At 47.0% G+C, this 13,222-nt stretch overlaps 1 protein-coding gene across 2 annotated transcripts in view; it reads left to right on the top strand.

Moving 5' to 3' along the window:
* The first annotated feature begins 525 nt into the window (after positions 1 to 525).
* LOC146830437 (fucolectin-5-like) overlaps positions 526 to 13,222 on the top strand; it is a 37,872-nt gene continuing 25,175 nt past the window's right edge. The window contains exons 1-2 of one of the 2 annotated variants that reach the window (XM_085604676.1): positions 526 to 657; positions 4,139 to 4,224. In XM_085604676.1, the coding sequence (XP_085460802.1) occupies positions 4,140 to 4,224 (85 nt within the window). In that variant the 5' untranslated portion in view covers positions 526 to 657; position 4,139. Of the gene's footprint in view, positions 873 to 4,138; positions 4,225 to 13,222 lie in introns of both variants that reach the window. The other variant, XM_085604677.1, reaches the window with a different exon arrangement.

The raw sequence follows: 13,222 nt of genomic DNA, 5'->3' as shown, positions 1-13,222 counted from the left end.
CTGCACCCTAGTCCCACGCAGATAAGAAACCCTGGAACAGGGCCTGCTCGATCTTCTGGCAGGAGTTGGAGCTGACCAGGAATGACCTGAAGCTCCTCTAATGTGTGAAAGCGACCACTGAACACAGGAGTAAGTCCCGAGACTCGCCTGAGTGCTGTGACATGCCCAGAGTCACACACGGTCTCAGAGGGGAGCTGGGACCTGAAAGGCGGCGACATCTACCTTGCAGCCCCCGCACAACATATATAACACAGAAACCCAAGAAGAAACATCCTGCACTGCAGGAGCACAGACTGGCATCAGCCCGAGCCCCATACAATGTGCTGCATTCCTCAATACCGCTGCCTACAGAGGTGTTGTAAAAATGCTCAAAGTCCAACCCACCCTGCTTTTGTTACTATCCTTTGCCCGGATTGAAATGGAACGCCTATGCTGATAGGCTGCACCTTTTGAAAGCCTGACGATAACTTTTTTGAAAACATTCATGGATTTTTGCTTACAACACCCCAAAGGAAAACACGAGGAAGGGTGTGGGAGATTGGAGCAGAGGGCACAGTGGACGGGGCAGGAGTGAGGAGTGAGGGGCGGTGTGGGCAGGGTGGCATAAATACAGGCGTGACTCGCCTCCGCTTGCAGAGGTCGGTGCCAGGCAGTCGGGTGAGTACCTGACCCTTTCAATGCAGCCTTCTCTTTAAGCCTCACATGGGGAGAACAGAGGGGTGTGTGTGCCCCTGTGGACACATTCCGGGTCGGGCAGAAGGGGCAGGACTCTCCCTCCCTGGGGTCTGAGGTCTGCTGAGAATAGAGCTGTCAGCCCCGGGAGGCAAGACGAGATGGGGACAAACACTCAACTCAAAGTTACAGGGCGAAAGGTATTGTCTCCGACCCTTTTATTTCTTCAGATTCTGTCTGTGCTGGAGGGAGAGTCCCTTCTCTCTTCTCCTCAGGCTTTGGCTGTGCTGATGAGAGAGTCCCTCCTTTCATCTCTTCTTGCTGCGATTGTGCTGAAGAGAGAGTCCCTTCCTGCATTGCCTAAGGCTCCGGCTGTGATAAATAGAGAGTCCCTCCTTTCATCTCCTCAGGATCTGTCTGTGCTGAAGAGAGAGTCCCTTCTCTCATCTCCTCAGGCCTCGGCTGTGCTGGTGAGAGAGTCACTTCTTTCATCTCCTCAGGCTGAGACTGTGCTGTAGAGAGAGTCTCTCCTTACATCTCCTCAGGCTCTGGCTGTGCTAGTGAGAGAGTCCCTTCTCTCATCTCCTCAGGCTGTGGCTGTGCTGGAGAGAGAGTCCCTCCTTACATCTCCTCGGGTTCTGGCTGTGCTGGAGAGAGAGTCCCTCCTTACATCTCCTCAGGCTCTGGCTGTGCTAGTGAGCGAGTCCCTTCTCTCATCTCCTTATGTGCCCGTTGTGTTGAAGAGGGAGTCCCTACTTTCATCTCCTCAGGCTCTGGCTGTGCTGGAGAGAGAGTTCCTTCTCTCCTCTCCTCATCCTCAGGCTGTGCTGGTGAGAAAGTTACTTCTCTCATCTCCTGAGGCTGTGGCTGTGCTGTAGAGAGAGTCCCTCCTTACATCTACTCAGGTTCTGGCTGTGCTGGTGAGAAAGTCCCTTCTCCCATCTCCTCAGGCTGTGGCTGTGCTGGAGATAGAGTTCCTCCTTTCATCTCCTCAGGCTCTGGCTGTGCTGGTGAGAAAGTCCCTTCTCTCATCTCCTCAGGCTGTGGCTGTGCTGAAGAGAGAGTCCCTTCTCTCATCTCCTCTGGCTCTGGTTGTGCTGTAGAGAGAGTCCCTCTTTTCATCTCCTCAGCCTCCACCTGTGCTGAAGAGAGAGTCCCTCCTTTCATCTCCTCAGGTTCTGGCTGTGCTGGAGAGAGAGTCCCTCCTTACATCTCCTCGGGTTCTGGCTGTGCTGGAGAGAGAGTCCCTCCTTACATCTCCTCAGGTTCTGGCTGTGCTGCAGAGAGAGTCCCTTCTCTCATCTCCTCAGGCTCTGGCTGTGCTGCAGAGAGAGTCCCTCCTTACATCTCCTCAGGTTCTGGCTGTGCTGCAGAGAGAGTCCCTTCTCTCATCTCCTCTGGCTCTGGTTGTGCTGTAGAGAGAGTCCATCTTTTCATCTCCTCAGCCTCCGCCTGTGCTGAAGAGAGAGTCCCTCCTTTCATCTCCTCAGGTTCTGGCTGTGCTGGAGAGAGAGTCCCTCCTTACATCTCCTCGGGTTCTGGCTGTGCTGGAGAGAGAGTCCCTCCTTACATCTCCTCTGGCTCTGGTTGTGCTGTAGAGAGAGTCCATCTTTTCATCTCCTCAGCCTCCGCCTGTGCTGCAGAGAGAGTCCCTCCTTTCATCTCCTCGGGTTCTGGCTGTGCTGCAGAGAGAGTCCCTCCTTACATCTCCTCAGGTTCTGGCTGTGCTGCAGAGAGAGTCCCTTCTCTCATCTCCTCAGGCTCTGGCTGTGCTGCAGAGAGAGTCCCTCCTTACATCTCCTCAGGTTCTGGCTGTGCTGCAGAGAGAGTCCCTTCTCTCATCTCCTCTGGCTCTGGTTGTGCTGTAGAGAGAGTCCATCTTTTCATCTCCTCAGCCTCCGCCTGTGCTGAAGAGAGAGTCCCTCCTTTCATCTCCTCAGGTTCTGGCTGTGCTGGAGAGAGAGTCCCTCCTTACATCTCCTCGGGTTCTGGCTGTGCTGGAGAGAGAGTCCCTCCTTACATCTCCTCAGGCTCTGGCTGTGCTGGTGAGAGAGTCCCTCCTTTCATCTCCTCAGGTTCTGGCTGTGCTGCAGAGAGAGTCCCTTCTCTCATCTCCTCTGGCTCTGGTTGTGCTGTAGAGAGAGTCCCTCTTTTCATCTCCTCAGCCTCCGCCTGTGCTGCAGAGAGAGTCCCTCCTTTCATCTCCTCAGGTTCTGGCTGTGCTGCAGAGAGAGTCCCTTCTCTCATCTCCTGTGGTTCTGTCTGTGTTGAAGGAAGAAAGTCTCTTCTCTCCTTCCTTGTCTTACGCCTGTGCTGATGAGAAAGTAACATTCACTTAACAAGGAGCACTTACCTCGGGAGAATGGTGGTCGTTCACTAACCATTTGTGTAAGGAGAGGCGAATCGGAGCATTCAGATGCGGGAAGGGGATGCTACAATGGGATCTCACCGTGCCTTATTGTCAGGGCAGACACATATGGATTGCTATTTATGTAACAGTTTTGTAAAAAGCTGGCTTAGGATAGGCAGCCATTTTGTAGAACTGTGTTGAAGGATCCCCAGAAGTATCCAGTCCCTTCCTGGACGGTGTTGTATCTGTATCTGTGGGGGATTGGAGAACGCATGTGAATTTTCAGATCTGGGCTACGGTGCACCCCTTTGTCCAATCCACCAGGCACCCAGATTCAGAAACGACCCCTGATAATAAAACAAGCATTGCCCGTGCCAAGCTCAAATCCATGCAGTCTTTCATACCTTGCAAAATACTTATACAGCAGCCTTTACAAATTCAAAGCTGGCCTGATTGGCAAATGTGGCCCACTTTTTTGCCTAACTGGTTTGCTAATAAGAGACACGTATATTTTGGTTCCCGGACCTATTTCCTGTTCCAGCCCGACGCTGGCATTATGGGCAGGGGTTTTGAGGGGAGAGAGGAAGGGTGATGAGAAGAGACTTAAGAAAAGGGTGAGGGTATCAGGGAGTGTGATCGACATGCAGGTGTGAGAGGACTCAAGGCGGTAAGGCGTGGGAGCAGGAACTCTTCAGGAATTATTCGGAAATCCAGACGGATGCCCTGTCATGATGTGCTGCTTGAAGAGATAACCAGTTAAAGTCGAAAAGGTCCATTCCAGAAGAGACTAGTTAAGATTATTATGTCCTTGTTTGATGACATGCTCTGGTAATGCCAGGTGAAATAGACCTCAGTGGCAAAAACGTCAGATATTGGACTTTTGTGACCAAATGGGGAACAACCGGTCACTTCTTAAAATAATGGGGCACCAGGGAATTTTGAGGTTTGAACTAGAACGTTACAAAATATGGTGAAATGGTGGTCGCAACAAACAAGTGGATGTGTTTGCTGTTGAAGAGGGGTTAGTATTTCTCTGGTGCATACCAGCTCAGTGAGTCATTACCTGGGACAGGTGTGCTGGAGTCCTCTTCAAGACAATCTTTCTTTTCCCAACAGGATGGAATGTCTTGCAGTTCTCCTGTTCGCAGTCAGCATCTTCAGGGGAATATGGGCAGACCCTGTATGCGAACCTACACCAGCAAGTAAGAGAGTGATTACTTTTAGTACATTTAAATTACGAAAATCGCCATTAAAGTAAGGGTTTACAGATGAAACTACAAATTATGTTTGTGCTTGCTATGAACCAGGTGATTAGGACTTCAAAAATATTTTATTTCGTGCATAAATAGAAAATTAAATATCATACTGAAATTCTGACAAATGTGCTAATTCACCAGAGAGCAAATATTATATGTTAACTTGGAAGTCATGTGTTCAATGCCATTTGTGGTATCAAAGCCTGCAATTCCGGAAATCACTAGGTTTGCGACTCTAAAGTGGCATTTTGAAATGTATTAAACCCATTTATTGATGTAGTAACAGGTTAACAAATCATAAAATGGGTTTAGGAACCTGTAACAAATCACTATTTGGAAGGGGCACATTGGGGCATCCTATTCAAATAGCAATTCTTTAAGGTATGTATCAATGTTTTGCAACTGCAATCCGGTCACATAAATTAAATTTTCACCGAAACCTCAAAGAAGTTGGTAACACAATTGCAAAAGGGCACTGGTGCCTTTGGAACCTCTTCCTCTTTGAAAATGTTTTTAAAAGTTGCTTGTCTCCTTTGAAAATGTTTTAATAAAAAGTTTGATGGGGAATAAGCAGTGGTCCATGAGACAGCTACCAAATCTCAAACAAACAAATTAAAAAAGCTTTCTTTTTAAATGAACCACTGTTTCCCTTAAGGAAAAGGGCTGCATTAAAAAAACTGACTTTATTTAAAAATGAGATGACATACATGGTGAACTGCTGACCCCAAAAAAGGGAAACAGCATTTATAACGCTGTTAACACAACGTGCATCCACTACAAAGCGGTCGTTTCAACGATCACGTTGTTTCTACACGATCCATTAAATCGCAAGTCGTATCAATGACTTTCTGTAGGAGGCATGCAATACCAGGGAATGTGTTGGATATTAAATCCGACACCTTCCCTGCTGTTGCGCTAACTGGAGTAGGAATAGTAATTAATACTATTCTTAAGTCCAGTGTGCCCCCTACAGCAAGTCATTGAAATGACTTGCTATGTAATGGATCACGTAGAAACAACGCGGTCGTTGTAACGACCGCATTGTGATGGAATGCGTAGTGAAAGCATTCGTAAAGGGCCATATTCCCAAAAAGGCCACTGTCCCTGTGATGGCCTCCAATCTTAGAGAGTCACAATTTTAGACCTCCTGAATACTGATGCAGTAGGTCAGATTGTGAGTTTCTTTAACTGACCTATTCGTACACAGGTCTGAGTTCGCAAAATTTCTTTCCATTCGCAAAAGGTCATGTGCAATTTGGGACCAGTTTTTGCGAATGAAAACTTAGTTTTTAAATAGCAAACCTCTATTCTTAAATTCATTGATTGGTGCTTGTGGTATTTTTGTTTTATGGTTTGTTCCTGTAGCAAACTGATTTCTTTTATAATTTTATAGATATTTTATGTTTTCTCGCTGTAAAACTCATTTTCGTGCCAAATTGTTTTTGTTCAAATTATTTATGATATCTTCTCGGATGAAAGTTCTTTAAGGGCACTGTCACCAGCTCACAACTTTTCACAGATTGCATTTAAGACATGGGCCCTCAGAAGTGGGTAATTTCATAGCGTTGATAGTTACTGCAAAAACAGTCCCTTCCCGCCATCACTGACATCTTCCTTGTGAAATTTGACTCTTGCCCTCAGTGTGGACTTTTCTTAGTGGTTCAAGTGATGTATCTTTTTATCACTTTTTCATTTTAGGAATGGTTCTCTCTCAAAATGATCTGAAATAGACAAAGAGACACATACTACAATAGAGACTCTTAGGATGCCCTTTTAATGCACGTCCTGGGGTTTGCTGATAAAAGGAGCAACATTATTTTGCTTTACTACGACTTTATGGGGTTTTTTTGGACATTGAGCAGGCGTGGAGTCTTTAAATCCAACCCCAAGAGTATTCGGCATCTTTAATCCATACTTTCAGAGGCAATGCCAACTAACCCCTTAAAGAACAACACGCCACAGCTGCTTTGTTCAGCTGTCCTATTTTGCCCTTTTCAGTTGTCCACTGAAATCTACTTTTTGTGTATTGATTTTTTTTTATCAATAGACGACAAGTGTGATTATCCTTGAATAATCGTGGTGCTCATAGGAAATGCTCCTTTCTTTTTCATATTGGTGTTGTGGTTCAGGATACGTGTAATGATATGAATTAACCAACAGATAGGTTTTAATTGACTATTGTTTATCTGCAGATGAGTTTATTTGGGGGCTGTGACTCTCCCTGACAGACACGCTCCCCTATACATTAAAGTTTCAATGTGTGGCATGCCACACTTTACCTATCCTTGGCACCCAATATTCTTTGCCCAGAACAGCATAGGCACAGCCCAAACCCAGCCTCTTGCTGGATGAACTGTCCCTGAGCCAAATTGAGGGCCTTTCCAACCTCCGCCTCGGTGGCCCTGCTGCGGCCCGGAGGCATATTTACAAGGAGCTAGCGCTGCCGCAGCATCCTTTTATTTTTACATGGTGGTAGCGCAATCAGTGCTCCATATTTACAAACTGACTCATTGGGCCCAACGCGTCAGTTTGCAGAGGCCTGCGTCACATTATACCTGCGCCAGGGATAATGTATGCAGGGTGGCGCTCCCACATTAAAAACCACATGGAACTGGCGCGGTGAAATGTACAACTTTTCTCTGCACCGCTCTACGACTTGAGTATGTCAAAATCCCTGGACCTTCTCAAACCAGGCGTAAGGATTGAAGCAGGGCTTTTAACATGAGCCTCGACTCTGTAGTCTGACACATTGCTGGAGTTGTGTCAGTCTTATGACCAACTCCAGCAATGCATCACTTTAGCACCAAAAGATATGTCATAATTTCTGATCCATCCATGAATCCTTGCACCATGGAACACTGTGTTGTAAATACAGCGCATCCATAGCGTTGTTAGGGTATTTGCGGCATGTGCAAGAAATCTGACCCATCGATGCTGATGCGCCAGTTCTTGTAAATATGCCTCCCAGAGCCCAGTGGGCCTGAGCGCAAGCTAAATCCAAGGCTTGGCGCTGAGACTGTGATAACCTTCCTGCACTCTGTGTGTGTGGGATCCACTCCATTTGCACCCGAGGTCAAAGCTCATCCTGGCATCCCTCATCTGAGAGACTGCTCTCTCTTGGGCCTGTACCATTGACCCACTGTGGTTGGACCAAGGGGGGACCTGCAGAATTTGTGTTCAATACCTCAGGCGATCCTCCCTTTAACCCAGTCCTGGTTTTCCTGAACAATTCTCCACTGCAGTCTCTTGACGGTGACAAATGGGTCAAGAGATGTAGCACGTTAGGACTTGGGCTGCTACACATGGTCAGTTGACTGGTCCAAAACCCCTTTTCCACCGGAGTTGAGATTTCTCCTGCAACGGTTAGAATCTCGAGATATTAATGTGGAATACTTTACTCAAAAGCACCCACAAAACCTCACCTGCTTCTCAGTTCCCCAGTTGAGTTACTTCAGCCCTATGGGCAACTCCAGTGCTACCATGGTGGGGAAACTCCACCCAATAAGTGCCCTAAACTCTGTCCTTCTTGGGTGCGCCTGGTTGAGAATGGCTCGCACACTAGCCGTTGCTTCTCCTTGACCTCAAGAGCAGCTCTTCTAAATTATACCTCACACTAGCCCGCGGGCACAGTGCGCAGGGCAGATGGCTTGCTACAACCTTAGTAAGATCGAAAACGTGCGAGCTTTGCCTTTGGTGAAGACACATCCCCATCTGTAGAGACATGGCTGAGGGAAATGGTCACATGGCAGACTCTGAACGAATCATACACTGGCTCAATGACCAACTGGGAATATGGATGGACCTATGAGGTGACTTCCTGGATGACACGCACTAGATGAATTATGGGTATGGGACCTGAGGAATGTCAGGATGGTTGGACCCATAGCTAGGTACATACTGACCAGGGAATTGTCTGCCGTCCCTCACCATGGACTACTAACATCAGCGCGAGGCTACCTACGCCTCCCGAAGGCAGGACACAATTATGGTAGCCACACGTCATGGCACTGGTCCCTATGAGCATCTTTGCCTTAGAAAGAGAAGGGTATGAACTTCGGTACTATGCATCGCGTTTCAGGAGACCGGGCTCCTCTCGCTGTGTCTCTATGGGGGAACACCCCCTTCCCTTTAGCCATCAGTATTTCTTGTTCTCTTTGGGTACATAGGTTCCTGCCACCTCTGCTGTGGTCGCCGCTCTATCTCCGGACACATGCCCCTGGTGAGGCTGCCACAGGCACACATTCCTTTGTCTCACCTCTGGCATGACATGTTAGGAGCAGGTAAAGTGCTGCTCTTCTGCACCTTTCAAGGTTGTACTACCCGGTCTTGTAAGAAGAGCAGTAAACCATGGAAACGAGTGAGTAGTGGTGCTCAGACCCAGGCTGTGGTCGTTTTCTCCCACTTATTGGGTGTAGCTCTGAGTTTGAAACAGTCTGTGCAGCCACATGGACGGCTACTTCTATTTCCGCTATAAAAGGAGGGACAGCTCACTAAAGGTCATTATTTTCATAATAGTCAGGATCAATAATGATAATGGCACGTAGAATTAGATGGAATGGCCAATGACATCCCTCTGTGTGTGTTTCTGGGTGCTCACTATGGAGAAGTGCCCTTGTGGTTTCCTTTTTGTTCTACAGGTTTCTGTTTGTTCATACTGACGCTCACGGTCCGTGTATGTCTGCCAGGAGAAGCGCTGAGAGCTTTGTTAAAGACATGGACAGGCTCAGGGCCAATAATGGGGGGTACAGACTTCTGATCCAAAGTGTGCCTTTCTGCCTCTCCTTCTTTAACTCTGAACATACTACAGACAGTGGTTGGGATGTACTAGAGGCATTATAGCCATTGTGCCTTGGGCTATAACACTTGTTACAGGCCCTCACCAGTACTATAGTTCACCACCCCCTGCGGCTTGAGCCTGTAACTGGGGTTCAAGGCTTTAACAACCAGTACAGCCCTCGGTAGCAGGCTATAAGGCTATATTAATGTGCAGTCAGAGTTATTTGAAGCAGTACCAAGCAACCATCTGGGCTGTCCTAACTCTACAGAACAGTAAGGAAAAGAAAGATAAATAAAAGAATATCATTTGTTTAGCTCTTTGTCCATCTTCTGCTGCACTACTGGCCTCTTCAGCGCCGGGACACCTCTGTCGCGCTTTACAAGTGTCCGTATTATTATTATTATTTAGAGTGTTAAAACGAAGGGCAGTTATGTGATAATGGCCCCAATAGCTGAGGTATCCAGCACCCTCTGGGGCCAAGATATTACCATAAACAGTTCTTAATGATTTCACGTTAAAGTCTAAGGCTGGTGTTATCCAGGGGGCGGTTCGGGGGTCTGTGGGGGGTGTGTAAGCCTTAGGCTTTGACAAAGGGGAGTCCCAGGTATTGAACCAAAGTCTCACCGGAAATACTGCGAGAATGTATTCTGCCTGTCTGGCCTTCCCTCTGCCCCTACACCTGGCTGGTGGTTCCTGCAGGCAGCAGCAGGCTGTACCCTTGGGCTCTCAAGCTCCAAACTCACAATCCCACCACACAGCCTGGGAATGGGAAACCAGTTGAAAAATAAATGTTACTAGCCTGTCCTTACAGAGTGCCTCGTGCCACATTTCTGCCATACCTATGTGAACAACAGGTGTGACTATTGGCCAACTCAACCAACACCGGAAAGATGGAAGGCTAGGTTGGCCTTATCGGGAATCTCTCAGGCTGAAGATCACTGAAGATGTCAGCAGCGATCTTTACCTCACTGAGCCATGCCGCAAAGAATGCTGGAAGGTGACTCGGTGAATGATGCCCAGTGCACCGGAGCGGGTTCTTGACTCCTACTCTAATGGGACACTTAAGGTCCTTTATGGGGACCAGCATGAGTCTGACCAAGATGGCAAAGATAGTTTTCTGAGTGTCAGGATGCTCTGGAAGATGGGACATCACCAATGGCTGACTCAACCTCTGATCGTGGACAAGGTTTAGGGGTGTAATTGACTACAAGTGATCCAGGAGGATCCACCAGATGAGGTGGCACCAATCAGGAACAGGGGCTCCCTGCTTTAGGGTTCACATGACACAAAAATACCAGGCTCTTTCTCCCAACTGGTGCTGCAAATCTTGCTCCAGAAGAACAACATGCATACATAGTGCTGGGTACAGAGGGCAGGTACTTATTGATTTGTTTATAACATTCTACAGATCACCTATGCCAGATTACAGCAAAATTCTGACCAAGCGGTGAAATCCTGAGAAACATGGGATTGGAATGCAGCTAGATCCGTCATGTGGAGCCTCAGTCAGACATTCATCGGTCTGTCCCACGAGGGTGTGGGACTTAAATGAACGCCTCTTTGAAAAGTTTGTTTTTCAGGAGTTTCCTTGCTTCAGCTGATAAGCTTCCTTTGGGCCTCCAGGGCTGAGACTGTTCCAAAGTGCAGGGCTCTTGTCCACCCTGATCTTCCACTCTCTTTCAGTCCCTTAATGTTGTGGGATGAAATCTGCCAGAAGGACGTTCCTGCCTGGAGAATAGTGGCCACCCATCGTCTGGAGGTCGCCAGGGCCTTTGGCTCATTCGGCTCAGGGCAGAAGTTTTGTACTTGGTTCTGAGTCCATCTAGGCACCAAAGGTGAGCTTTCATGCTGGCCCCAGTTCCAAGGTGCAGACGCTTTCCGGCTGTCCAGCTTTGCACTGTTTCCAGTCTGGCTTCAGTTTCTATAGGGGGCTCGGTCTATACGTCCTGACGTTGTCCAGTCGAGCCATTACCTAGTAATGTTGAAAAGCCAGTGCCATATTTAAAGACAGACAGACCTGGAAGCATTTTATCGGCATTCTCATATACTATTGAACAGAGAGAAGACACGGAGTAAAACAAAGACCTGATGGGTAGTTGTTTACACATCCCAACTAGGATATCCCTTTCCTAAGGGTGTTTTTGCAGAGAGGAACAGCACTGCTGTTCTACGCATGGCACTATGTGTTTTTCAGGTGATGCTGCTGGGCAAGTTTAGCTCACCAAGATGAGGATTCTTGAGCACGTAAGTTCCCCATTTTCAGTTCATCCATTCCACATTTTTTTTTGCTTTCCATGCTGGGAATTTTAGTCCTGGTTGTGTAAAGCAACAGACCACAAGTCCCAGAATGCAAAGCGAAAACCTGGACCGGATGAGCTTCTCAAGCATGGATTTGGGAAACTGGAGAGCTCTGGGATTGTACTTCCTTGCCAGGCATGTACAGGCCCTCCACAATGTTGGGCTGGTGATCGTTATGTGGTTTTAATCAGGGACAATGTGGGGGTACAAGCGGGTAGATGGCATCGACCCACTATTTTCACAGGATTAGACGTCGTTCATCTTGCCAAGAAGTTGTACCCCATGAAATATGTGGAATTTGTCCCGATGTAATTTTCAGACACCGGGACACTTTCAGCAGCGCCGGCACTTTGTCTGATTAACATTCCCAGCAGCAACGTGCAGGCGGGGGAGGGGGGACTTTTTTATTTTCACCTCCAGCTGGGCAAAGGGTAAAGGTCGAAGGTAATGGGCCATCAGGCCTCCTTTTGCTCCAATATGATCCTGGCTGGGCGCTGTCTGGAGCTTCACACTTAGATGCAAACGCAATGGAGGGGAAGCAAAGGCGCACGGCGTGTTATGACTACATAGGTACTTAAGAGAGGCGTGCTTTTGACTGTGTTCAACCCCGTATATGAAATATATGCAAACACTGTAAGAATGTCAGATGTGTTGGCCTGTCCCAGTGTTTACCCAAATAAAAATGTAAATACCACTATTTTATTTCTTTTATAGCGCTACTCATCCCAATGCAGGGTGCAAGAGCGCTTTATGTAACATACACATCATACATGGACAATAATTTATGTAAGTGTGTAAATCAATTTACAAGATGCGTTACATAAAACAGTGAGGGTTACAAGGTGTAGGAGTCACGTCTTTCATGGCTCACTGTGGTCTATTAAAAGGATTACTATTTATGAACTGCAAGTAACACAAGGATCTGGGTTCAAAGCAGTAGCCACTGATTTAGCTGCATATAATACAAATATGTAATCTGCATGTTACATGATGTCCTTTGCACATTAACCCTCTATGCTACTTTGATTCAAATCTGGGACTAGACGAAACACAGGTCTCTCCCGCAAAAGTGTTAACCTCCACAGTTATCTTACCACCATTATTATTATTCCCTGAGGTTTACTGGGCACACAAAGATCCCTGCGACAGGTGCCTTAACCCCATAAAATATTTTAGAATGCAGACTTTGTAACCAATTAAGCAGAACAGATCTACTTCCATGGGTCTCCTTGTTGACAATTACTTTGTGGCAGAGTTTTAAAAAAGTTATTAGTTGAGGCCCAGATTTTGTGTCGGGATTGCACCACTTTTTTGGCAGAACCCCGATTTAAAATCTCATTTGTTAAATCTCCGATTGCACTAAAATGTACTAATAACAGACCTGCTAAACGTATGTGTGAGGACTTTATATCTGTTGTCACTTCTTGTGATGTCACTTCCTGTGCTGCAACGTGTGATGTCACGTGCCGTGACGTTATGTGCTGTGATGTCACATGCCATGATGTCGTTTTCATATTGCCTAACTTGGTTAGTACCCCACTACTTTTTTTAGGACTTGTGCCCTGGTTTAAATGTTTGTTAGGGTGTGCATATACAGGCTAAAGATGATTTATGAGTGCGCACGAGCATGTCAGAAACTTTGGTGGGGTGAGAGGCAAAACATTTTCTGGGGCCCTTAACGGGTTCCCTTCCAAGTCGCAGCGCATAATTTTATGGAACACGTACGTAGGGAAAGCAAAGGATGACTTGGCATTAACAGCAGTGTGAACGAGCTGAGCAATTAAAATGTTTGCCATGGAAATCGTGCAAAAAGCATTCGGTAAAATTTAGAAAAAGTTTATTTAAAAAAGTGCATTTCTTTAACATGCG

The sequence above is a fragment of the Triturus cristatus genome, chromosome 5_1 (genome assembly GCF_964204655.1).
Source record: "Triturus cristatus chromosome 5_1, aTriCri1.1, whole genome shotgun sequence".
Taxonomy (NCBI): Eukaryota; Metazoa; Chordata; class Amphibia; order Caudata; family Salamandridae; genus Triturus; species Triturus cristatus.
Note: the sequence above shows the minus strand (reverse complement) of the source record. Positions and strands in the feature narration are given on the sequence as shown.